We start from the raw sequence: 27,866 nt of genomic DNA, 5'->3' as shown, positions 1-27,866 counted from the left end.
AGGTGTCATGTGTTACGTTAATCAAGATTTAAAATACTGGCCAAAGAAAAGAGATCCAATACCTCTCAGACATCTGACTTCATCTTCAAGTACACAAATAATACACCAGCAAAGACATTTTATTTTGGTTTTCAATTGCATACATGTACATCATATTGTTTTTAACCATCTCCATTTTGTCATTTGGAGCAACAATTATCATTTTCATACGCTTTCCAAGCTATGAGCAATTGGCGATATATATTATCACATCCACCTAGAGCAATGAGCAATAATGGTGGGATATATTTTATCACAGTTTTTTATGAGCAGTTATCAACAATTGTGGCAATATATTAGCAGCTAACCTAAGGTACAGTATGAGCAATTATCAACAATAATGTACATATTGACAGGCACACAAGTCGACCTCTCTCAAGCACGGGATTTCCGAAAAAGATCGGACAATGCCACATATAGAGGGACTGCGGCTTTGGGTTGTTTTATGGAACCTAGAAGAATTTCTGCAGCATCGATAGAAGGATCCCCGTAAAATTGTACATTTGCACTGGCACGCGTCATTACGATATCACCTTCGAGAGAGCATCCAGCGAACACACCTGATACAAAATACAAAAGATAAGTGAAACATTTCCAGCCACGTTTCATCATTCAAGGGTCAATTGACCAAGCTAATGAATTATGTGGGTTCTTGCCCTTGGAGAGGCAACACCATCATCCACAACAAGAAAAATTAACAAAAAAGGAGCCACAAGAAAAAAAAATCCAATATAAACAAATCGAGCAAAAATGCTACAGAAATTACTCGCCCTTGCCCATTAAAGAAAAACATATATACGAGGGAGTTTAAATCTCCAACTCTTCTGTGGAATCCCCAAAGTATCACTCATAATTTCAAAATTCCAAATTAATGCCCTTCTCTCTTCACAGGATGCACCTTTACTCATGCTATAAGTGTAGCAGGCTGCAGTGCCACCATCTCCAGCTCGTAAATCGGCTTCCAGACTCCTCCCAACTGGACCAACTGCAACGCTTACACCAGCACCCAGTGAAACATGAACCCTTCCACCAAACGCCCTCACCGCAGCTTCATTGCGAAGAATAACTATGAAGTCAGTGACTTCTCCACCTACCTATTTCAAAGATTCACAGTGATCCAGCTCATCACAGGTGATCGAGAAAAGCCAGAAAAAAAAATTTGATAAAGTGTTTTTAACCGAGGCAGACACACCAAAATACCCCTAACTTGGGTATTTACCACAATAACCTACATTTTTCAAAAATTACCAGTAATTCCCATAAGTTTTCAAAATTTACCAGAAGAAACCAAGTTTCCAATATTAACCACAAAACCTCTGAGGTTTTAAAACTTACCAGTATACCTACCCCTCTAGAGTATGTAATCTTTCCTATAAAAGAATACTCTGGTAAAATCGTTTTAAAAACTTGGGATATTCTGGTAAATGTTTGTAGTTTCAGGGGTAAATCCTGGGATTTTTGGAAACATATAGGTATTCTAGTAAATATCCAAAAATAAGATCCCTAGGAGTATTTTGGTGTTCTTCTCGTTCATCCTATGATTACTTGGGGGCCCCATCCAACACCACATGAAATTATAGCTGAAGGAGGTGACCATGAGCCATCTGGACGTCTGGCGAGAACCAATCCAGTGCCCATCTTATATGTGACCATTGCTCCCACTTTTAGAACTGTAAAGATAGCAAGGCCTTTCGAGCTCCTCAAGATAGCATCAGGAATCCCAACTTCTGCCTTCAGCTTTCCAACCTGCATTAGAGTAAAGACTATGTGATTACCAAGGGATTAAACTTCATTAACCGATACAACAACCTTAGGTTTATAGTTTCTTTTGGATAAGTAGTGGCCTAAAAGCAGATTTCAGGTTCCATTGACTAATAATACTATACCAACCACGTAGGCCATTGCCAATTAACTGAAAGTCCAAATTTCCACTAAGGCTATTTTTGCATTGCCTTCCAAAGCTATAATCACATCTTCACAATAAAAACCAGTCTCCAAAGATGGCCCTCACTCCTATATGCTAAGATGACAATAGCCGCCCAATAACTCAAACCAAAGACACATTTAGCTTCACTAATTTTCCTTATCTATGATTACACCCACCTGTGAAAAAGCTTGAAGAGTGTTTGTTGCTTTGTAGATCTCATGCTCCAACGTTAAGCCGAGCGGGTTATTGAGCCAAGATCGGATACAACTTAAATCAGTCACATCATGAGTAGCCAATTGAGCAGCATTGCTAACTTGCTCAATCAATATCCCCTGAACCGGTGCCAATCTCTCGTAACAACAATCACACACACGTTGTGGACTCTTCTCTTGAAATTTAACTGGCAATAAGGCCCTTTGAGATGTGCAATACCCACAGAAAATCCCTCCACAGTAACGGCAATGGTGACGTGAACATGTGATTGGATAGAATTGAGATTCACATTGCATACATGCTTGTTGCATACTATCTGGAAGCCATTGGGGCGGTTCCGACGCCAATACATATGACATTGTTTTGATATCCTCTTCCATTTGACCGGACAAAGAGAAGGCTAGATAATCAAGATCCTCAGCACACAATAAGGCATCGTATTGTGAGCTCTTCTTATGTCTTCCCTTTGACTTGTGAGCTCCGCATAGAAAAGCTATCACCTCAATTAGAACCCTCCACGTAGTCAGATCAGGGGCTAAAGTGCTCTTATCAAGTGGAGAATCTCGCCAGTTGCATCTTTCTGGAAAGAAATGACCCTCACAGTAATTTTCACCCTCAGATTTCCCTGAATGCCATGTGGGTGGAACTGATACCGGAATCCAAGAACCTGTTTCCTCTGGTAATGGATGGTCATATACAAAGTATTTTCTACCATCACTTCCGTTTTTCATTTCTTTTTGAGATGAATAGACATCCATTGCATTGTGTACGCCATCTGCACCCCTCTCCGAGTATAAAGCATTTCCATCCTTCAATTGCTTATGGGACGAATAGACTTCTGCTTCATTTTGTGCATAATTTGCATCGCTCTCCAGTATGGAAGCCCGAGCGAGTGTTTCTCTGAGATTTGAATCTAACCAGAGTGAGGTATCTGTATGGAAGTTTGTTCGGCACGAAGGGCAGAATAGAGAAGAAGACCGCCATTGCACCTACACAGCAAATAAGACACCCCATAGATGCATTAAATATACATGAATGAGCGAAAATGAGAAATTGAGACTTCAACTACAATTTGCAAAGTACAATGAGGATCCGTATCACCTGTTCCTTTTTTTTTATGGTTTCTTCCGCAAAAAAGATTAAATAAATTTTCAACAGAAGAAATAGGGATCAATGGGATTGAACCTCCTTCCCATTGAAGCAATAATTGCAGATTCATAGCCTTTCATATGAAGGGGAACTGATGAAATCAGGATCCATAGCCTTTCATGTGAAGGGGAATTGATGGAATCAGGATCCATAGCCTCTATACTATTTTTTCTTCAGTAGTTAAATAAATAATAAAAACCAGTTTTGATGAGGAAAAACATCCCCTGCTCTAAATATAATCAGAACCAATATCATCTCCTCTATACTAATTTTTCTTCAGTGGTTAAATAAATAATAAAAACCAGTTTTGATGAGGAAAAACATCCCTGTTCTAAATATAATCAGAACCAATATCATCTCTTCAATTTTGTGCTTCTGATTTGTAGTTATATGGTTCTGATTCAAAGTACGTGTATATATATAATCGTGACAAAGAGACCCCCTCCTAAGAGAAATAAATCTGTTTTTTTTAAACAAATGTTCTTTCCTTTCATTTCTAAAAACAAATATCAGAAGGGGCACGCCGTCATTTCAGACAATGGAGACAGAATAAAATTAAAAAGCTGTGAACTTGCCTTCTGCAAGCAACGGAGGCAACCATCATGGCCACAGGGTAGAGAGACAAGAAAACCATTGCACATTTTGCAGATGGGCATTTTAGGCTTAGGGATGTCCGTTTCTGCAAATAGCGCCTTCGAATTTTCTTCCGCCATAGCCATAGAGATCTCTTCATAGCCACCCATGAAAATCATGGGGGCGTGCGTCGGCTTTTCTCTCTGTATCGATATGCTTTTCTTCTTATCATTATTCTTTTCTCTCGCTGTCGTCTCCTCAACTACTTCTTCTTCTTCTTCTTCTTCTTCTTCTTCATCGTCGCGAGACGCCATCTCTGTCTCTGACTGTCTCTGTTTCTCTTCGCCCAAAAGCACACACCCTTCATATATATATATATATATATATTACTTATTTATTTATTTATTTATTTATTTATTCAACTTTTTATTTTTATTTTTAATATATTTACTTGTTTGTTTGTTTGTATCATGTACATATACATATATGCTTATTTATCTATTTGTTTGTTTGTTTGTTTATTTATTTATTTATTCATCTTTTTATTTTTATTTTTAATATATTTATTTGCTTGCTTGCTTGTATGCTTATTTATCTATTTGTTTGTTTGTTTGTTTATTCATCTTTTTATTTTTATTTTTAATATATTTATTTGCTTGCTTGCTTGTATGCTTATTTATCTATTTGTTTGTTTGTTTGTTTATTTATTCATCTTTTTATTTTTATTTTGAATTTTCCCCTTCTCAGGATGAGGCTATGAGCTTGGAGTGTAGAAATTAGAATCGAGAGGAGGAGAGTATTGCTTGTGCTCGTCGAGAGCCTCTACTCTACCTATACATACAACTATACTAGTTTAACTTAGGCGAGAAGCTACTTGGTAGAACTGAGCACCTGACCAGATGCATTCGTTTGGAATTGTCTCGAAGAGACCTTGGTTGTAACCCACCCTAACCCAAATGATAATCGTGAGCGTTGTTGTTAGACCTTGTGTTTGTGCATGTGTGTGTGTGCGTGTGTGTGTGTGTGTCGGTAGCTTGATATGGGAGTTGGTCTAAGTCTCATTTGTTATGTTTGCAGAAGAGCAACTACCAAACCAAATGCATTAACCATAACCGCACTTGATCAATGACCTATTCTTGCTAGCTCCCTTCCACGAAGAGCCATAGCTATCGGCAACCTCCACCTAGATGTAAACCAATGTTTTCTTCGTCACCATCCTTCTTGTTCTATCATTTTCCTCGTTCCCATGTCACTCGTTCCCACAAAGATTAATCTTCTTCTAATGCTTTATACTCTTGCCCCAAAGGTGTGGTGCGTGTTTTCCTTCGTGCGTGAAAATTACTAGCTTTCTTCGGGTTTCTCCATAGTTGGTTTTGCAAACCTTCTTGGGTAGGAGGGCTTGTAGATCCTCCTAGGTCAATGCCCATTATGTTGATTGGACAATTGACACATATGAGGCTACCTTCACGAGGATTTTAATATAGATGTCCTCCTCTCACAAAGAATAACATTATCCAACCTCAACCTTCTGCTCTCTACTAGTTTAGAGTCCCTTGGTTTCAACATGTCTAGAGCATCTAAGACCATATTTTATCTCGATCCTTAGCCTTTGTACATGAAGAGCTTGGCTTGGGCTTCAAGTTATGTTAGTCATTTTGTGGAGCGTTTCATATTGGTGCTTTGATAGCAACAATTGGTTATCCTATTATCAAAGATTGAACATATGGCTTTTGATCCACTTTCCTTCTCTTTGCATTTTCATTATGAACCTCCTTCAAGGCCAAGCCATGTCACATTTTTCATCCTTACTACAATCTTCAAATCCTTTGCCTTCTCCTTTATAGTTGGGTGATTTAAAATTGTTTGTTTATATGGGAGTTCCTACATTTTCTCTTGCTATTCTTGCATAGTTGTCAATATATATTCGACCTCTTGTTGCAATTGTTCTAATTGGATGGCCAATTCTATCCCGAATGTTTATAGCTTATTATCGATGTTAGTTTTAGAGCCCTCTCGAGCTTTGAGGAGAGTCATTTCAATATTCCTAATGTTTCTTAACTTTCTCTTCTTGTCTTGTTGATATCATTGCTCAAGTGGTTATGGATGTAGATTGTGATGATTGTTTATCATGTTCTTTACTTTTGCAGTGGCAATGGTATTAGGGTTTAGGTTCTAGGTTTTACAACTTAATATTTATCCAATTCAACTCATCCATTGAGACATTTTATCCACGATAGTGGGAGGTTAAGGATCCCATGAAAGCCATTTCCCATCATTTCTTCTCTAGGCTACTTAAGTTTGGGACAACATATGGGATTGATGGTATTTTGTTTGTGCAACACTTTCTTGGCCATTACCTCAAGCACACCAACTTTTCTATGTTTGGGTGCATGCTCAATCTCATAAGGTGGGGTCATATTTTCTTTCATGACAGTTACTCACTACTTCATTACAACCACCTAGTTTGATGAGTGTGTCGAAGGTCCCTTGCATTCTTGGCATGACCAATAGCTCACTTCTTTGGTGATTGTTGAACTAAGTTTCCTCAAAGGGGCCAACACAACTCATCTCTTGGAGTGTTAAGGTTCCGAGGGTCACTAATTCGTGGTGTTGTTCCCCAATGCTAATGACCTCTTAAGTTAAACTTTAACACATATAAACACTCACCTCTCCACTACATGTAATTGTGGAAGACTTGAGGGCTTCTTAAGTTAAACGCACCTTAACACACACAAACACCTAAATACAACACTATTAATAATATGCATGTTCATCTTAGTTAAATAGATAATTGCCAAATAAGGAATATTTATATCCCAATCAATTAACATTGGAAAGAGACATGGGGTAAAGTGACTTCTAGTGGATGTAAATGGGAGAGGATGAGGACCAAAGGGTAACCCTCACATTGGGGCACACAAAGGCCCTTTTTACACGAGAACTCTAGCCATCCTACACAATTTGGAAACCTAAAGTCTCATTTTCAAATCACAAGCCCATTGGGCATTAGACATTGCTACCTAATAAAAGGTTGGTTCCCCACATACGACAATATGGCCTATAACTAATATTCTAGGATTGGAAATCTTAAGCCTTGTAAAGTTATCAAAACCAAAGAATATGAGATTAATTCCCTTGACAATTGGTATTGATGTAATGCTCCTTTACACTTTGGTTTATGTAGGGTTAGGATGGTAAACGGAGGTGAATATAGTCAACTCTAAAATTACTAGTGGGCCATACATTTGTTCCATCTCATACAACCCTCTTGTTGAGAGTCATCAACATTGCAAAGTGAATGACTACTCATTTGATCTCTAGAACTTTTCTTTTATTGTTATTTTTTGTACAATTGTTGTGTCCACGGCTCCTTCACTTGAAGTTGCACACATATATGCTCTCAACACCATTTGATGGTTCAGACCAAAGCATTTTAAGTCACAAATTTTAGAAAACCCAAGTTTGCTTCTTTCTATGTGTTCAACCCATCCCATCGATCACAAACATTCTCATATGGATCTTAAAAAATATATGTACCTATCCTCTAATATGAATGGACCTAGACACATTTTTTTATGTTTGTGTAGTTCATGTGGCGGTGGGTTAATTCACATATTCATAAACCCACAATGTTCGTACTTATACACATGAATATATAAGATGACATCAAACAAACCATATCAATTGAAATCTATAGCAATCACACATGCATACAAGAAGACATCATATGAGATCACACACATACATATTTGGTGGATTTTAACAACATTGAGCTCAAACCTCCAATAGCTCAAACTAAGTCATATCATGATGAAGGGCTTGCGCACATGAAAAAATCTATGAGGTCTATTAGAGACATGAACTAATGTAAGCATAAAATAAGGATAAAAGATAGATCTAGATAGAAAGGAGAGAGAGAAAGAAGGGTGTCGATCCACCCGACCACCCCCGAGCAAAGGGATCGAGACGGACTCGAGCCTCGATCGGCGTCCCATACCACCGTCGTGGCGTCGAGTCATACATGGTGTTGGCGCACTCGCTACAAGAGTTGACCCACCACAAGATAGAGTCTCGACGTAGTCAACCAGATGATGAAATGAGGGTAGTTAGGCCTCTTATTTATAGCGATACCCAAGGCCCTCAGGCAAGTTCACACTTGGGCTAATGGGTTGTCTCAATCCTGAGGATTAAAAGTAATCCTCCCCGTCTTTACACTCTCGTTTAACCCTCACACTTATCCACGTGTATAGAATACTACGGTAAATTCTCACCATAGGATATTATATGGTCATGCCAGTAACATACGCGTTCCCATGTGGCATCTTTTATTAATTTATCCATCCATTTTATTTTAAATTCTTGGATTTCTTTAGTACGCAATTTTTTTGTTTTAACATCAAGAATTCTTTCTGGTACATGTGGTTTAGAAGATAATTCTTCAGAAGTAACCAGAGTTTCAGTTATAATTGTATTGTCACCAGAACCTAGAAGTTCTTTTAGATGACTCACATGAAAAACTGGATGAATTTCAACACCATCAGGAAGAGCGAGACGATATGCTGATGACCCAATGCGTTTGAGGACTGTAAAAGGTCCACAAAACCGTGGGGCTAACTTAGCGCACTTACCCTTAGATAATGTCTTAGAATTGTGAGGTACACGTAAAAATACCTTCTATCCAGGGTTGAATACACGAGGTTGCCTATGATGATCGGCATAAAAACGTGCTCTATCTTGAGTTGTTTTTATATTATCTCGTGCAATATGCAACATATCTTGCATATCCCGAAGAAAGTTTTGCGTACTTCGCAACTCATCATGATGTATATTAACATCAATCAGGGCTCGTGGCTGAAAACCATACATCAACATAAAAGGACTATATCCCGTCGACGTATGCTTGGAGCTATTATAAGCAAACTCCAAAATTGGGAGATAACGTTCCCATTTTGTTGGTTTTGCACCAACGTATGCTCGAAGCATGTCCTCAATAATTTGATTTACTCGTTCTATTTGTCCATCGGATTGAGGATGATCCGTGGAGCTCATGCTCAATGTAGTTTCTAACTTCTTAAAGACTTGCGTCCAGAAGTCACTAGTAAACTTTGGATCTCGATCACTCACGATATCCATCGATAACCCATAAAACAAAATAACTCGTCAACGAATTGGTAAGCCAATTCAGGAGCTGTTACCGTGGTTTTAGTAGCAATAAATCTAGCCATTTTAGTTAGTCTATCAACCACAACCCATATGGCATCGTGGCCTTTTTGGGTGCGAGGAAGGCTAACAATAAAATCCATGGATATACTTTCCCACTTATTATTGGGAATGTCCAAGGGATGTAAAAGTCTTGCAGATTTAAGTCGCTCGGCTTTGTTAACCTGACATTGGTGACATTTAGTCACATAACTATGTATGTCAGGACGCATCTTAGGCCAATAGAATTGAGTGGAGATGAGAACGAGTGTACGATGTATTCTAGGGTGCCCTACTGAGGGTGCATCATGGCATTAAAAAAGAATCCTCTTTTTGACCTCGCGTAACTCTGGAACACAAACATTCCCATTACGGTAGAGTAGACCGTTAGCAATGTGGAAGTATTCCTTCGAGGATGTGATGGTGTCTGTTCCAGACTCAACTCTTGCCCAATATTTTGCAAAATAACTGTCATCAGGATACTTTCCTCGAAGGTGATCATAAAGATCTAATGTTATTTCAGTGAAGCTAAGCATGTTAACTTCACGGATGCGACTTAGTGCATCAACGACAGTGTTCATGGAACCTTTACGATATCGTATGGAAAAATCAAAGTCCTGGATGAGACCAACCCATCGTGCCTTACGACCTTTCAGGTCTTGTTGGTCACAAAAATATTTCAAGGACTCGCGGTCCGTAGTTACCACAAAGCGATTTCCATAAAGATAATGGCACCATGTTTTGAGCGCATGTATAACTGGAAATAATTCCTTTTCTTGAACGGTATACCGACATTGAGCAGAATCAAGTTTCTTACTCTCGAATGTTATTGGTTTACCATCTTGATATAAGACAACACCTATAGCATAATTGCTTGCATCAGTTTCAACCTCAAAAGGTTTTGAAGGATCAGGTAAAAGAAGTGAAGGAGCCCTGCACACCAGGTCCTTGAGTTCCTTAAAGGCGAGGTCTAGTGTAGCATTCCAGACAATAGGTTTTGTAGACTTACGCATTTGACCTTTTAGAAGATCAGTAAACGACGTTGTCAATTGGGAGTAATTACGAAGGGATTTTCGCAAAAACCCGACAAACCCAAGGAATGATCGAACTTCTCGAATATTCCGAAGTGTAGGCCAAAGCTTAATTTTCTCGATGCGAGAAGAATCAATTTCAACTCCTCGTTCGATTATGAGATGTCCAAGATAAGTAATTGATTTCTTGAAGAACTCACATTTTGAAATCTTCGCATAAAATTGTTTGTCACGCAATGTTTGTAAAACAAAGCGAACATGTTTAACATGTTCTTGTAATGTACGACTATAAACTAAAATATCATCCAAGAAAATAACGACAAATTTTCCAAGTTGTTCTCGGAAAATGTCATTCATTTCTTGTTGAAATGTAACCGGAGCATTGGTCAAACCAAAAGGCATAACCAAAAACTCATAATGGCCATAGCGCATACGAAATGCCGTTTTAGGAACATCGCCCTCACTTATACGTATTTGATGGTAGCCAGTACGGAGATCAAGTTTCGTAAAATACTGAGCTCCCTGGAGACGGTCAATTAGATCGTCAGCCCGGGGCAATGGATACGAATTCTTGATCGTCACTTTATTCAAGCGTCGGTAATTAATACACATACGCCATGTGCCCTCTTTCTTTGTAACCAAGAGAATTGGTGCACCCCATGGAGATTTACTATAACGTATATAACCCATTCGTAAATAGTCCTTGAGTTGCTTAAATACCTCATCCTCTTCAGATCAACTTACGCGATGAGGTATACTTATAGGTGCAACGCCAGGTACAATATCTATGCGATGGTCTATATTACGTTTAGGAGGTAACCCATATGGTAGTTCACTCAGAAAAACATCATGAAAATCATTTAAGATTTCATCAAGTTGTTGTTGTTCAAAATATGTTAACTGAACCGAGACATTATCGATATTGTAAACGTGAATGTCTGGATCAAGTACACAATAACTCGGATATTGATGGAGAGGAAACAATCGAGAGGGATTGTTTTTTTTACACATTGAATAAAATGAGTACAATCATTCAATACAAAAGTTATTGAATGATGAACCCAATCAATAGATAAAGAAGAGTTTTTATTATAAAACTAGGGATAACCCAGTATTACATCAGTGGTACAAAGATTCATTACATGGAAGTCTACTTCCTCTATATAAGTATCAATAGAAATTCCTAATGAATGAATCGCCCCGTTGATGTATTGTACTCTTCCATCAACCAAGTGCACCGTATAGGTGTGATCACTTACGGTGGGTTGGATTCCCCATATCTGAACCAAACAATCTTTCACAAAGTTGTGTGAGCTGGGTGTGAGCTTCCCGAATCAAATAAAAATTGTACGAGAGATCCATTGATATACCTGTTTGCACGTAGTAAATCATTGGGACCCAATACATAGTGAGGGAAAGAACATTGACAATTACTTAAATGATGTATATAGACCTGAAGGACATTAGGATTCTGACCTTTATGGTCTGTAACTTTAGCTTTGTTGTCGTGCTCTTTCCGTTGGAGCTTTCGACATTGCTCTTTTGTATGACCCTTCTTTTTGCAGAATACGCAAAAAGGATGTTGTCGCTTACAATCGTGATCCATGAATTCGTTGGGTGTCTTGCATTTCCCAGCGAATTGCGACTGCTTAGTCCCCAGATGCTTCGTTGGGTTTGTTGTGGTCCTTCTTCGAAGTGCGTTGATAGTGAAGAACTATTTCAACGGCCTCTTCGAAGGATTTTGGATCCTTATCGTGCACTATCTAGTGATAGTCCAAATTGGGGATGCCATTAACAAAACAAGCTATTAACCAATTGTCCCCTTCTAGACCCGATTTTGGGATTTGGGTTCTAGCATGGTGGACATAGTCTTCTAGCGAAGAAAATTTCCTGCTAGAGAGGTTCATTAAAACTTGAGCTGCCTCGATTCGAGAGGGAGGTTGCAAAAATTGGCCCTTAAAAACTGTGACAAAATTTGTCCATGTATCGGGCAATTTCCCCAAAGTTCGGAGCCCACGCTGTCGTGAAGGATTTGCTTCACGATATAAAAAGAAACTTGAATATTGTATTAAGTAACATTTGAGAGACTTGAACCCGTAACCTCACACACCAAGGACGAAGCATATACCATTAGGATAAGTTATTTTCTATAGTTATGTTTTTATCACCATACTTATGACATGTGTATCTTCATACATTTCTATTAGATGAGCATGATGGCTATCATGCATCACATGTAAAGCATGTACGCCAAATGGCGATCATGCATCACATGCATTACATGCACCCCCATATCATCATATGCATGACAGAATCTATAAAGAGAGGCAAGGAATTAAGGGATGAATCAAGGGAAAATAGGGTAATCAATCAATCAAGAGAAAGTTAGAACATAATTAATGAAATAAACAAGTTAGCTTGTTGGTGAAGAGGCTCATGTTTCCAAGTTCGAGTCGAGGGTTCAAATCAAGAGTCGGTAGAGAAAGGGTTCACCTTGTCATAAAGCATTGTAATGTTGGTAAAAACTTGTTTTCTTAATATAATCATGTTCATATCTTATACTCTTTCTTCTTAAATCATAAATTTTCTCTATCTTTTATCTATGCTCATCTCTCTTTTTTTATTGTAATTAGCTTACCCTAATGGTAAGTCGATAACACTACAAACACTGTGTCTTGGGTTCGAAACCCAATTTCCTCACCTCTCTATTATATACTTCATCTCAATTTCACTAGATGCCACTGTGGAATGTAGGGGTTGAACCCATGACCACTTGGTCTCCATTGGGCAACCTTACCAACTGAGCTACATCCATTTGGGTATCTATGCTCATCTCTCTCTCACACATTACTTTAAACTTTATTCTTCTTATCCTTAATCTTCCTAACATTTGTGCGCAAAGCCTTATAAAAGTTTCGTCAACTCCCTTTAACCTTAGTCCCTGCGATTTCGCCGCACGAACCACAACTACCCCGACAACGCCACCAGGCGGCGGCCTTACCCCCTAGTTCTCGGCCGACATATGCAATCTTCGTACTATCTGGCGTGGGATAGAGCTCAAAATGAGACTCCCATCGGCCCAGCCACGTGCAGATTGCTTATTCGGTTCTTTCCTTTCTTTCTTTGGTAAATGGCTTAACGACAAATGATGGTTCACCCTGTCGCTCATTAGGTCTATTAGTCTCACGTTGTAAACTAATGACATGTGCCTCGAGAGCACTTTGAGATTGTCGAAGTTCGGTCATCTGTTGAGCGGTGAAACTAAGGTATTGGGTTATTTGTGAAAAATACATCTCAATGGACATTTGTCCATGAGGATTTCCTTGAGTTCCTTCCACTTGAGCAGATGGCATCAGGTCGTTATTTTGAGTCATTGAATGATTATTTCTGGCAAAGAAATAGGATAAGGTCAGACAAATAGTCATAACATCATGTCATGATGTAAACATATCATGGGCAAACATTAATCGTTATCATGATCTCACATCAATACCCCTCTAGACATATGAGATGAGGTTCAAGATCAAGTTACTCTGGTAACACAAAGGTGTTTTAAAAACCATGGGGGTGACAAATTAATGTCTCTCCCTGATCTCTATATTGATTTTTTCATGATAGCTTCCCAAGGCTCAACCATGTATGTTCGCGTCATGAGTGGTTTATACACGAAAAAAATGTTAACAATAAATTATGTTTCTGTGCCCACATATGTGGTTTCGGCTCTTTAAGTCTTATTACGAGAACCCGAAGTGCACTTAGACCTCAAGTCTAAACATGTGTTATAGTCAAATGTATCAATGATGTTGTATGGTCTTGATTATATTTGAACTCGAGACCTCGAGAACAAATGCATTAAACAATGGAGCCAACCAAGTAGGTTGCTCTTCTTGAATGGTTAATGTTTCATGCGTATAAGAGATATGCAAGGCATTTGCCCATATATGTTTTTTTAAAAGAAACATATATGTCAAGAATCCTTATTTCCCCCTCGTTTACTACAAAATATGTTGGTACGTTACCTAACCTCAAGTCTCGTAATTACGATGGCATACGCCAAAGTGCAACCTAATGGTCAAGCCAAATGAGCCCTCTTTTTGTAGTAGGCCCACGTGGCCCATCACATGGTTACGTCATTGCGAATGCCTCTTATGATCTCATGGTGGCATCGTATCCATGTAATGAGGGAGGGATGTTGGATATGTGTGTCATAGGAGCGACCTCACATGAAGTGGGTCAAGCCCTACGTACTCAACACTATTGTGGCTATGATTGTTTCATTACGTAACGAAATATCAAAGTGACCAACGGGGATGTCAACAAAAACTTGTTGCAAAAGGGATGGTGAAAATGCCATTCTCACAAAAATGTGAGGGCGGCCACCAAGATCCTTTCCCCGAAAAGGAAAACATTCCATATTAAAATCATGTAATAACTTATATACACATATGTATATTATCACATATATACGATCAAATACGTATACACGTGACCACATATGCGTATATTAAACAAATCGTTACATCAAATAGCCATAAATGATATAATCGAGATACGTAATCGAGGTATATAACTGAACGCAAACGAAACATCCAAAAATAAGGGTTCATCGTAATATGCAATTGAGGTATTGACCTCTTACGCATACGAGACCAAACACATCATTTACAACGAAATCGAGGTATTCACCTCATACGCATACGTAACATATGTATGTGAGCGTTGTCGTGAAGAAAACCGTCCACAAGCGGAATCGGTGCACCGGAGCGTAGGAACCGGCTCTTCATGCACGTACGCCTTATGTTGTACGTAAGAGAGAATTAGGTACATAGAAGATCCTACGTAGGTAGATTCGGTAGGCAGGAAGTTAATGGGAAACGACTCCTTTCTTGCCTATAAAAGGAGGGAGACGAGAAGGAGGAAGGGGATCAACGATAGAGAGGACGAAGTGTTGTCGGGTTTTCGGCCGAAGGCTTCGCTCTCTTCCAAGACTCCGTAGCTTCTTTCTGTGCAGGTTTTCGGGAGGCTCGCGCTGCTCTGAGGAATGCCCGAGTGCTTCCGGCAGCACCTCCAACCTACCCCTTTTCTTTCTGAGCGTTTGCGAACAGGCATCGGCATCTGTTCGCCGGCCTGTTCGGTTGTAACCGACTTCGCGCTTCTTGTTGTTTGTCTCTGTTAATATATATACATACATACCTTCGTGCCTCTCTGTGTTGGTTTCCCCGCTCGCGTCTTCGTATCGAAGGGCCGTGTCCCTGTGGATCTACGCTCGCACGTAGTGGGTCCCTTCCCTTCTCCTTTCTCTCTTGCTCTTCGGTACAAGACCCCCGAGGTCCCGCCTCATTCCACACATCCGCGAGGAGTACCTCGACATCTTGGTGAACCCGACGTGAAGGAGGCGGCAGAAGAGCAGAAGATGAAGGGGTCGGATCTGGCGGAGGCCATGGCTTCGGCCGTGGATCAGATATTGAGCGCACGCGAGGGCACCGGCGCCCTCGACAGAGCCATTGAGGTGGTCGTCGGTACGATCGGCCGGTTCAGCGGAAAGGATGCTACGAAGTATTTGGCGTCCTACGGGGCAGAAATGCTGATGCGGGACATTCCGGAAGAGAGGCGTCTTGTCGGGTTCCCTCGAGTGGCGATGCCGAGCATCCATGTGGAGGTGCTCGAGGTACGGGAGGAGAGCCGTACCTGGGAGGAGTTCGAAGGCCGACTCCTAGAAAAATACGGGCTGGACGACGCGCTCCGGCTTTCGAAACGGGACTTCATGGGATGGGTGGAGTCCCCCGGCAAGGGAAGAAACGCGTCGGCACTCCTCCGGGAGTTTGAGGAACGCTTTGCGCGCCTTTCGGCGCTTGACCGAACCGTTCTGGATACGAGCCGGGTCCTACTGTTCGTCAAGTCGGTGGACGAGCGGGACCGGGATCAAGTCGGCTCCTTGCTGGAAACCGAAGACGGACTGACGACCGACTGGGTTGCGGTTAAGAGAGTCTGTGGCCGTTTCGACAAACGGCGAGAATGTTAGAGATTTACGCTTTCAAAAAAACTTTCACCTCTCGGCCACAACCGAGGAAACGCGAATCAATGCAGTAGTAAATCGAAAACACAGAGAGAGACTCGAATGCACAGGGTTTAGCGTGGAAAACCCTAGACGGGAAAAACCACGGGAGTGCAAGACTCCAACTATCACTATACGCAGTGAATGTACAATGGCGAGCTGCAAGGCGACGACCTTGAGCTCGCTGTCCTCGCCACAGGCGGCGGTATTACACAGAGGCGTCGACCTCTTCCTTTCTCTCTCTCTCTCACTCTCTCTCTCGGCTGCTCTCACTTCGCTCCCTCTAAGTGGAAAACAGAAAAATGAGCAACAACAACAAAACTGTTTGCCCTAAGTCATATTTATACACATATGACTTTCGGGCTATTTACAAGTATAGCCTAGAGGGCCCTTGGCAAACATATTCACAAATATGTCCCCGCATCCGGATCTCTCTCCGGGTACATTCGTCATCCGGCTCCGTAGCCGGGGTCTTCATCATCCGGATCCGAAACCGGGTCTTCATCATCCGGCTCTGATACCGGGTACTCCTCATTCGGGTCTTCATTCCCGATTCCCGGACATCTGACCATCCCATCCGGAGGGACCGTAATCCCAACAAGCTCCCCCTTCACTTCGGCATGGGATGTCTTTCCAGTCCGACCCTCTTCCGGCACGCTTCCAGCTTGTCGGGTGTGAGCACTTTGGTCAGCATATCTGACCCGTTCTCGTCCGTGTGGATCTTCGTCAGCACGAACTCCTGGTCTTCTATCCTTTCCCGGATCCAGTGATATCTTCTCTGGATGTGCTTCGTCCGGGAGTGATAGGCCGCATTCTTCGCAAGGTGGATGGCACTCTGACTGTCGCAGTAGAGTCGGTACTCCTCCTGCCGGATACCGAGCTCTCTAATGAAGTCCTTCATCCATATTATTTCCTTGCCGGCTTCAACAGCCGCCATGTACTCCGCCTCCGTGGTTGACAACGCAACCGTCTTCTGCAGCCTCGACTGCCACGAAACAGCTCCCCCTGCATACGTCATCACATACCCTGATGTGGACCGGCTGGTATCTGCGTCAGCCGACATATCCGAATCGGTAAAGTCGTCGAGTTCGGGCTTACCGGAGCCGAATCGGAGGCACACGTTTGCCGTGCCCTTCAAGTATCGGAGTATCCACTTGGCCGCGTTCCAGTGCTCTTTGCCGGGATTGCTCATGTACCGGCTCACCACTCCGACTGCATATCCTATGTCCGGTCTTGTACACACCATTGCGTACATCAAGCTTCCGATGGCAGAGGCATATGGTACTTTCATCATGTCCTCCTTCTCAGCCTTTGTCTTGGGGCTTTGCTTGCTGGACAGTTTGCAGTTTGCCGGGAGGGTTGACCCGACCGGTCTTGCTTCCGACATGTTGAACCGGTGAAGCACCTTTGTCACGTACTTCTCCTGTGACAGCCACAACTGCTTCTTCTTCTGGTCCCGGATGATGTGCATCCCTAGTATTTGCCTCGCCGGACCCAGGTCCTTCATTGAGAAGGTTCGGTGAAGCGCTTTCTTCAGCATCCGTATCTTGACCTGGTCCCGTCCGACGATCAACATGTCGTCCATGTACAGGAGGAGTATTAGAAAGTCTCCTCCTTCGAACTTCTTCACAAACACGCAGTGATCGGACTGCGTTTTGTGGTACCCTTCGTTGGTCATGAAAGAGTCGAACTTCCGGTACCATTGCCGGGGAGCCTGCTTCAATCCGTAAAGGCTCTTCTTCAACCGGCATACCAGGTGCTCCTTCCCTTTCTTCTCGAATCCTTCCGGTTGCTGCATGTAGATCTCTTCTTCGAGGTCACCGTGAAGGAATGTCGTCTTCACGTCCATCTGTTCTACCTCGAGGTCCATGCTTGCCGCTATGCTCAGCACCGTCCGGATGGAGGTCATCTTCACTACCGGGGCAAATATCTCGTCGAAGTCAACGCCCTTCTTCTGCTGGAACCCCTTCACCACGATCCTGGCTTTGTATCTCGGGGGGTTTCCGGCATCTCCCGGTTTCAGCTTGAACACCCACTTGTTTCGAAGTGCCCGCTTTCCTTTCGGCAACTCCACAAGTTCATATGTGTGGTTCTCATGCAGGGAATCCATCTCCTCCTGCATGGCACTTAACCACCTGTGGCTATGGGTGTCAAGCTTTGCTTCTTCAAAACTCTCCGGCTCCCCCTCGTCGGTTAGCAGCACGTGCTCTGGTTCCGGAAATCTCCGGGGGGGCCTTCTCTCTCTTAGAGGATATCTCTGTTCCGGAGCTTCGGTAACCGGCTCCTCCGTTTCCTCTTCATCCGAATCCATTTCGGGATCGGGGCCGGTTCCGGTATCAGTTTCATCTTCCTCGGCCGGTTCTGTTTCTTCACCGTCTTCGGCCGGATCCTCGAGTGCTAACCGGTCCCTTGCCGGTCGGGACTGCTCCTCGTAGAGTTGATCCTCACCGGTCGACTTGGAGCTCTTTATCTTCTTCTCCGACTCCCAGTCGGCGAGTGTCTTGTCCTCCATGAAGATGATATCACGACTCCGGAATATCTTTTTGTCGACCGGGTCCCATACTCGGTAGCCGAACTCGTCATCGCCGTAACCGAGGAATATGCATGGCCGGGTCTTTGGATCTAGCTTTCCTCTCCGGTCCTTTGCCACATGCACATATGCGAGACACCCGAACACCTTCAGATGCCGGTAGGATACTTCCCTACCGGTCCACAGTCTCTGCGGCGTGTCTCCGTCCAAAGGTACTGAGGGTGATCTGTTTATCACGTATGTCGCCGTCGACATTGCCTCAGCCCAAAACCCCTTGGGTAATTTCGCATGCGCCAGCATACTCCGGACCCTCTCCATTATGGTCCGGTTCATCCTCTCGGCCAGTCCGTTTAGTTCCGGCGTCTTCGGCACAGTAAACTCGAGCCGGATTCCCTTCGAGCGACAGTACTCCTCGAACTGCCCCCGGTATTCCCCTCCGTTATCCGCTCGTATCGCTTTCAACTTCTTGCCGGATTCCCTTTCCACTCTCGCGTGGAGTTCTTTGAAGACGTACAACACTTGGTCCTTTGTCTTCAGTGGTGCCGTCCACAGCTTCCGGCTGTGGTCATCAATGAATGTCACGAAGTACTGGGCTCCGCCACGTGACTTCGTTTCTACTTGACACACGTCAGTGTGCACCAACTCCAATGGTGCGCTACGTCTCGTCGGTGGCCTTGAGTGGAAGGAGGTTCGGTTCTGCTTACCGGCCAGGCAATCGGTGCACTTCTCCAGGTGCACATGCTTCACTGGAATAAGGTTGTCTTCTGCAAGCCTCTTCATCCCCTTCTCACTCATGTGGCACAGTCTCTTGTGCCACAGCTCACCGGCAGTGTCGGCTGCCACGTTCAACTCCTCCGGACACAACCAGGCATTCATAAGGTACAGTGTGTTGACTTTCCGGGCCCGAGCCACTATCAGGCTCCCCTTGCTGAACTTCATTACGCAGTTCCGGATGCTACCTGTGTAGCCTTCATCATCTAGCCTCCCGGCCGAAATCAGGTTCAATCGAACCTCCGGAACGTGTCAGACATCCTTCAGCAACATTTTGCATCCGGTCGAGGTTGTCAACCACACGTCTCCTATGCCGGCAATCCGGCACATACCTTCATTTCCCATCCGAACACAGCCATGCTCACCGGCTGTGTAGGATGAGAAGTATCTTCTTTCCGGGGTCAGGTGGAACGACGCTCCGGAATCAACCACCCAGGTAGTCTCATCGCCGGCAATGTTTAGTTCACCTTCTTCGGTGATGAGCATGATCTCCTCTTCACTTGCCGCGAGTGCCGTCGTTCCTTTCCGGTCCTGCCCTCGCCGATCCGAACCATTCCGGTCCGTGGCTCCCCGGTAAGCTCCGTTCCGTTCCGAAGACTTCTTCGAATCGGTGTCGTCGGCTCCGTTGTCTTTTCGGTAATGCCGACAATTCTTTCGGAAGTGCCCCGGCTTCCCACAGTGGAAGCATGTGGGCCTTCCTCTTGACTGCGACCGGGTCCCCGACTTCTCCCGTCTTTGCGGACTCCGGTTCCGTTGTCTTCCCCGATCCGATTCGGCAAGCAGCATCTTCGGATCGGAGGCCGGTTCTTTATCTCTCCGACGCGCTTCTTCGTTCAAAATGCTTGTCTTTACCGTTTGTAGGGACAAGTTATCTTCGGTGCAGGAGGTGCTGAGAGTCACCACCAAGTTCTCCCAACTTGCCGGCAATGTACACATCAGGATGATGGCTTGCATTGCATCCTCCAACGGGAACTTGATCGCCGCAAGCTGGTTCACGAATCCCATGAACGTGCTTACGTGTTCCACCATACTCTCGCCGTCCCGGTACTTGAGGTTCACTATCTTCCTCATCAGGGAGGTCCTGTTCAACGCATTCTTCCTCTCGTAGAGGCCCGACAGCTTCTGCCACATCTCATATGCGTTGGTGTCGTTCGCCACATGTTGTAGAACGCTCACGTCGACGTATTGCCGAATGGTTGCAACGGCTTTCCGGTTCAGAAGCCTCCATTCCGTCTCAAGTACCCCCTTGGGTATTTCCGACCTGTCGATCGGTTCATACAGGTCCCGAACAATGAGCAAATCCTCCATCTTTATCTTCCAGTCGGCGTAGTTCTGCGCATTCAGCACTATCATCCCCGGCTGCCCGCTGCTGCCGCCTTCCATTTTCTGCACTGCAGTCGCTCTGATACCAGATTGTTAGAGATTTACGCTTTCAAAAAAACTTTCACCTCTCGGCCACAACCGAGGAAACGCGAATCAATGCAGTAGTAAATCGAAAACACAGAGAGAGACTCGAATGCACAGGGTTTAGCGTGGAAAACCCTAGACGGGAAAAACCACGGGAGTGCAAGACTCCAACTATCACTATACGCAGTGAATGTACAATGGCGAGCTGCAAGGCGACGACCTTGAGCTCGCTGTCCTCGCCACAGGCGGCGGTATTACACAGAGGCGTCGACCTCTTCCTTTCTCTCTCTCTCTCACTCTCTCTCTCGGCTGCTCTCACTTCGCTCCCTCTAAGTGGAAAACAGAAAAATGAGCAACAACAACAAAACTGTTTGCCCTAAGTCATATTTATACACATATGACTTTCGGGCTATTTACAAGTATAGCCTAGAGGGCCCTTGGCAAACATATTCACAAATATGTCCCCGCATCCGGATCTCTCTCCGGGTACATTCGTCATCCGGCTCCGTAGTCGGGGTCTTCATCATCCGGATCCGAAACCGGGTCTTCATCATCCGGCTCTGATACCGGGTACTACTCATTCGGGTCTTCATTCCCAATTCCCGGACATCTGACCATCCCATCCGGAGGGACCGTAATCCCAACAGAGAATGGGCTGACAATGGAGCGGCCGGTGCGGGCTCTGTCACTGCAAGGAGGCTTGAACCGGCACCGCAAGGGCGAAGGGTAGAGACCCGGGAGTGGCTCGAAACCGGTTCGGCTTCGACCGGCATGGTCAATGACTCGTCCGGAGGACCAGCGCTGGAGGAGTTGACGCGGGCGATAAAGGATCTCCAGATCGCCCAGACTCGAAGGGAAGGCGGCGAACCGGCTCGTGACCGACGGCCGGCAGCAGGTAACAGGTGCATGTGGTGCGACGAGGTCGGCCACATTCGAAAGGACTACGGCAATTTCGAAGAGGCATTGAGGAACCGGGTGGTGTACCTGTGGGAAGGCCGGGTGCACGCCAGTGACACCAGAAGGGCCCTAAACCGAAACGACGAGCAAGGAGGTATGAAGAGACTGATGGAAGAGGCAGCGGCCCAACACGTGGAGACCGTCCACTACTCGGCATCGGCTGGTATTCGGGTCGGGGGCAGCGAGGCCCGAAAGGAGAGCAAAGCCGGATCCTGGTCGGCAATGCTGGAAGGCCTCGCCGGCGCACGACTGAGGAAAGATGAAGTGAACCGCGCTGAGAGACGGGTCCGGGAAATAACCGGGTGGAGCGACCCGGTCAAGGAGAAGACGGGCTTCGTAGAAGCCGCCTGCCGGAACTATGAGGCTCTGGTAGAAGACAAACGAGTGGGGAAAGCCGGAGCGGCCGAGCCCTCACAGCGATACGAGACCCGATTCGGGCAACGACGGAACGAAGCCGGTGGGTCCAGCGCGCAAGATAACCCCAGGAAGGGTGGATACCGACTGGGGACAAAAATAGAAAGGACCACAGACCTACGAAAGGTCCTAGAAGAACGGATCCTCGACAGCAAAGTGGAGCTGTCGTTGCGGGAGGTGCTAGGGATCGCCCAGAAGGAGTTCCACGACTCCATTGTGGACCTGGTGAAACAGAAGAGGCTGTCGACGGAGACGGAACCGGAAAGACCGGTGGAGGTGCGGACGACGCACATCGACGACATGGCGCTGGAAGATGAGTGGGCGGAGAGCCACTATTCAAGGCCGCACTGGGCCCGAGCGACCACGGAGACCCCGGTAAAGATCGGAGATGTTCAGGAACCGGTGGTGGCACTGGTGGACCACGGTTCGGAAATAAACCTGATGTCCATGGACTTCTATAAGAAGGGAAAGTGGCCGATCAACACCAAGCACGGGTGGAAGATACGGGCGGCGACGCGCGCCACCGAGGAACTGCATGGGGCCTGCCCGAACGTGCGAGTCAAGATCGGCGACGTCGAGATTGACCAGCACTTCTTCGTACAGGAGACGTCCTCGCACCCGGTCATATTAGGGGAACCATACATCACGGCGGCGCGAATGGAGACCAAGGTGCTGGACAACGGTTCGGCCTACGCGAGGGTCAAAAGCCAGGACGGGCGCCATTCGGTCCAATTTCTGACGGTGCGACTGAACCACGAGCGAAACCGCGAATCCCTCGGTGGCGAGAACCGGGAGGATTTTTAGAGAGGGCTGCCAAGGCGTGGGGCCGAGACAGTTCGAACACTCAGGAAAGACCCCACAACTGTACGATAGAACCGAAACCGAAGAAACCCTGTACGGTAGGTGGAAATTTTTGCTTCTCCGACAACGGAGGGTGTATGATAGTCGGCATCGTTGGCCGAGAAAAAGCAAGGGCGGAAGTACGACTTCGAGCGTGCGGAGTTCTCGGCCCGGACGAGGAAATCAGCGGAGCTGTGGAGGCGGTCTCCTTCGACGACACCTTGGGGATGCTGAGGAAGGTAGCCGGAGAAAACCGTAATGAAGACCGGACGATACCGGTATGTTCCGAAGAGATGTACGAAGTCATCGCGAACTTCAGTCAGGGGCTCCGGTCGGGTCGGACGGCCTGAGTTAGCACGAAGTACAAGACTGTGGACCGGAAGGTAAGGCCAGTCGCGGCACACTTACCGGAGGGCAGCGAGTCCCGAATCAGAGGGGTTGCGTCGGACCCCAGCTTACGAGATCCGGTCTGCATAGGACACACCTTCACCGACGAGACGCTCTGGGAGCTCAAAATCGGTGGGGGCGGGTTCTTACTGCCGGCGGAGGAAGACCGGTTTCGGAGAATGCTCGGAAGGCACGGGAAAGCCTTCGCATTCTCACCGGAAGAGATCATGTGCGTAGACCCGACAATCGTGGAGCCGATGGTGATATTCACGGTACTGCATGTGTCGTGGAATCTCAAGCCGATTCTAGTACCGAGAGCTCACATCTCGAAGTTGATGGAGCTATTGAGGCAAAAAGTCGATATGGGCATTCTCGAACCGTCGAGTGCCCCATACTCGAACTGATGGTTTACCGTACCAAAGAAAAACGGAACATTGCGCTTCATTCAAGACCTGCAGCCGGTCAACAGAGTGACCATTCGGAACGCAGGAATCGGACCGACCATAGACGAGTTCGCGGAGGCCTTTGCCGGAAGGTCGATTTACTCGGTCGGTGATCTGTACTCGGGGTACGACCAGTTCCAGCTAGCCGTGGAGAGTAGAGACATTACGACGATGCGAACTCCCCTCGGCCTAGTGCGAATGTGTACCCTGCCGCAAGGAGGGACCAACTCGGTGGCCCACATGGTGAATGCAATGAACAAGGTACTGAGGGACTGCATCCCGGACATCACCATGCCATTTCTAGATGACATCCCGATCAAGGGGTGCCCGGTGGAAGAGAAGGACGCGACACTCGGGCCGGACGGATGCCGGCGATTCGTGGCAACACACATCGACGACTGCGAGAAGGTGCTACAAAGGCTAGAGGATGCGAGGCTCACCTTCTCCGGGGAGAAATCGGCCTTCGGGCAATCAGAAATCCTGGTGGTCGGACACCTATGTGGACCATATGGCTGGAAGCCGTCTCCGGCAAAGGTAGAAGCCATCTCCGCGATGAAGACCAACTGTAGCTCGGTTACGGAAGTTCGGAGGTTCCTAGGGGCATGCGCATTCTACCACATATGGATCCCGCATTACACCCACGTTGCGGAACCGCTATACGGGTTGCTGAAGAAGGGGCGAAAATTCGGGTGGCGAGACGAGCACACGGAGTCGGTCCGGAAGCTGAAGGAAGCTCTTGCGGCAGCACCGGCGCTCCGGAAGGCTGTCTACGAGAAGGGTACCCCGGTTTACATAACGGTGGATACGAGTCCGACCGGGATCGGATGGGTCGTCAACCAAGAAGACGAGGACGGCATTCGGTTCCCGATCGGATTCGGCGGGAAGGTCCTCAGTGAGCGACAGCGAGGGTACGCCCAGGTTAAACGCGAACTCTGGGGTATCGTTTCGGCAGTAAAGGTCGACAAAGACTACCTGATCGGGACAGAAGTGATTATCGAGACGGATTGCCTGCCCATTCTCGGCATGGTTTCCGGATGCGCGACACCGGACCTGGCGATGCTCAGGTGGATAGCGTACATCAAGTCCCTGGACCCGGAAATACGACACATTTTCGGAAAGGACAACGCCATGGCCGACATGCTTTCGAGGGCGAGGTTTGATGACGAGGGCGGCATGGTTTTGGAGGACGAAGAAGTCGGCGTGGACTTCTTCGAGGCGGCGTACGTGACAACCGATGGGACGAGCACTCCGGCACTTAACAGCTTCGACGAGAGCAAGTACGACGGCGAGTGGCTACAGATCGGTGGGTTTTTGAGGACAATGACGCCGGATGCGTCATGGACGAGGGACGAGGCCAACCGGATCCGGAAGAAAGCATACTGATTCTTTCTCCGGGACGGATACTTATGGAAGCACCCGAAGAAGAGGAACGACGTCCCGCTCCGGGTGGTGACGATGAAGGAAGAACAGGAGGAGCTGTTGACGGCCTACCACGACAGCCCTTGGGTTGGACACCGTGGGAAGTGGGCCACGTTCGAGAAGATAAAGGGGAAGTACTGGTGGCTGGGACTGTACCGGGACGTGCATCGGTTCGTGACAACTTGTGAGAGCGGTCAGATGCACTCCATAGTCCGACATTGGGACGAGCTTCACCCTACGTACCCTCCGACCATCCACTTCAAATGGATGGTAGACCTGGTGACGATGCCGATGGGAGTAGGACAGATGCGGTATCTGGTCCTGGCTCGGGAAGATCTGACGAACCAGGTGGAAGGCCGAGCCCTTCAGAACAAAACGACCGCGGCCGTATGTCGGTTCCTGATCGAGGACGTGATATGCCAGTACGGGTGCGTCGGGAAGATCGTGGCTGACCGCGAGGAGTTGGACGCCGAAGAGGCTGAGGAGTTGTTCGACCGGCTAGGAGTCAAGCTCTCGCTTACCACTGCGTACAATCCGGAGGCGAATGGGAAGGTGGAGCGCAGACACGGACCGATCGTCAAGGCGTTAGTTCAGGCATGCGGAGGTCAAGTCGGGAACTGGCCGCGGCTGTTGCCTTACGCGTTGTGGGCGGACCGAACCACGCACAGTTCGGTAACCGGATTCATGCCGGCAAAGCTCATGTTTGGGTAGAAGCCGATCATGCCGATGGAACGTACAATCTCCTCATGGGCAACCATGGACTGGAAAAACGAGATGAGCCGGGAGGAACTGTTGGCGGCGCGCATACGACAGCTCGAGAGAAGACCGGAAGACGTGGAGCAGGCTGCGGGAAAGCTTCGTGCGGCAAGGACGAGGAACAAAGCCCAGTTCGACCGGACGCACCGGCTCCGACCAAAGAAGATCGAGGAAGGCGACTGGGTGCTAGTCTACGACAGCAGCCTCGACAACCAGCACCGAGCGACACGGAAGTTTGCAAGAAGGTGGTTCGGGCCTTACGTGGTCCAAAGCGCCAACGACAATGGGACGTACCATCTGGCGGAACTCGACGGCACGAGAATGGCGATACCGGTAGCTGGGAAGCGGATCAAAGCGTTCAAGAAGCGTCACGACGACGAGCCGGATCCGGTTAACCTGGACCGCGACGACGAACGATCTGAAACCGAGGAAGAACCGACGGGCGGGGAATGAAGGTTGGACCGGTTTTCTCCGTCCCAACTCAATTTGGTGCATGCCGGTGGATGCGCGGTTAGGTGGGGGCGGATGTCGTGAAGAAAACCGTCCACAAGCGGAATCGGTGCACCGTAGCGTAGGAACCGGCTCTTCATGCATGTACGCCTTATGTTGTACGTAAGAGAGAATTAGGTACATAGAAGATCCTAGGTAGGTAGATTCGGTAGGCAGGAAGTTAATGGGAAACGGCTCCTTTCTTGCCTATAAAAGGAGGGAGACGAGAAGGAGGAAGGGGATCGACGATAGAGAGGACGAAGTGTTGTTGGGTTTTCGGCCGAAGGCTTCGCTCTCTTCCAAGACTCCGTAGCTTCTTTCTGTGCAGGTTTTCGGGAGGCTCGCGTTGCTCTGAGGAATGCCCGAGTGCTTCCGGCAGCACCTCCAACCTACCCCTTTTCTTTCTGAGCGTTTGCGAACAGGCATCGGCATCTGTTCGCCGGCCTGTTCGGTTGTAACCGACTTCGCGCTTCTTGTTGTTTGTCTCTGTTAATATATATACATACATACCTTCGTGCCTCTCTGTGTTGGTTTCCCCGCTCGCGTCTTCGTATCGAAGGGCCGTGTCCCTGTGGATCTACGCTCGCACGTAGTGGGTCCCTTCCCTTCTCCTTTCTCTCTTGCTCTTCGGTACAAGACCCCCGAGGTCCCGCCTCATTCCACGCATCCGCGAGGAATACCTCGACAGCGTAATACGCAATTGAGGTATTAACCTTGTGCGCATATGACACTAATCACATATTCAATATATGTCAAATGAGGTATTGACCTCATACATATATGTAAACGTTTTATACAACCAATTAATTACCACTACAACATCATTAAATTAATGAAAACAATTACATATAGACTATACACATGATTAGATGGGAGAAGAAAAAATAGAAAAGAAGAAGAAGGAAAGAGTTACCGAAGTTCCTTTGTTGATTGTTGTCTGGATCAAGGCCGACTGCACATTGATCGATCACCATCAATCAACAAAAGAAAAGAAAACAAAAGAAACATTAGAACATAGGCTCTAATACCAACTATTAGAGACATGAACTAATGTAAGCATAAAATAAGAATAAAAGATAGATCTAGATAGAAAGGAGAGAGAGAAAGAAGGGTGTTGATCCACCCGACCACCCCCGAGCGAAGGGATCGAGACGGACTCGAGCCTCGATCGGCGTCTCATACCACCATCGTGGCGTCGAGTCGTACCTGGTGCTGGCGCACTCGCTACAAGAGTTGACCCACCACAAGACAGAGTCTCGACGTAGTC

General features: G+C 46.4%; 1 protein-coding gene across 1 annotated transcript; it reads right to left on the bottom strand.

Annotated features, from left to right (window-relative positions):
- Positions 1-101: 101 nt before the first annotated feature.
- Positions 102-4,243, bottom strand: LOC147866495 (RING/FYVE/PHD-type zinc finger family protein). The gene is made up of 5 exons (XM_087316949.1): positions 3,904-4,243; positions 2,143-3,168; positions 1,585-1,785; positions 938-1,133; positions 102-599 (listed from the first exon to the last, which is right to left on the bottom strand). Exons 1-5 carry the CDS (start codon positions 4,213-4,215, stop codon positions 415-417), a joined length of 1,920 nt encoding a protein of 639 aa, XP_087173075.1. The 5' UTR covers positions 4,216-4,243; the 3' UTR covers positions 102-414.
- Positions 4,244-27,866: the final 23,623 nt, after the last annotated feature.

This window comes from Azolla caroliniana, unplaced genomic scaffold (assembly GCF_043228905.1).
Source record: "Azolla caroliniana isolate FFs.n. ecotype wild unplaced genomic scaffold, voAzoCaro1.0.p SCAF_3, whole genome shotgun sequence".
Lineage (NCBI taxonomy): Eukaryota > Viridiplantae > Streptophyta > Polypodiopsida > Salviniales > Salviniaceae > Azolla > Azolla caroliniana.
Note: the sequence above shows the minus strand (reverse complement) of the source record. Positions and strands in the feature narration are given on the sequence as shown.

Excerpts from the sequence above, each read along its gene's own strand:
- LOC147866495 (XM_087316949.1), bottom strand. The coding sequence starts at position 4,215 with ATGGCGTCTCGCGACGATGAAGAAGAAGAAGAAGAAGAAGAAGAAGAA. Across the intron at positions 3,169-3,903 it reads GCCTCCGTTGCTTGCAGAAG|GTGCAATGGCGGTCTTCTTC; the intron begins GCAAGTTCACAG and ends TTTGCTGTGTAG. Across the intron at positions 1,786-2,142 it reads CTCTTCAAGCTTTTTCACAG|GTTGGAAAGCTGAAGGCAGA; the intron begins GTGGGTGTAATC and ends ACTCTAATGCAG.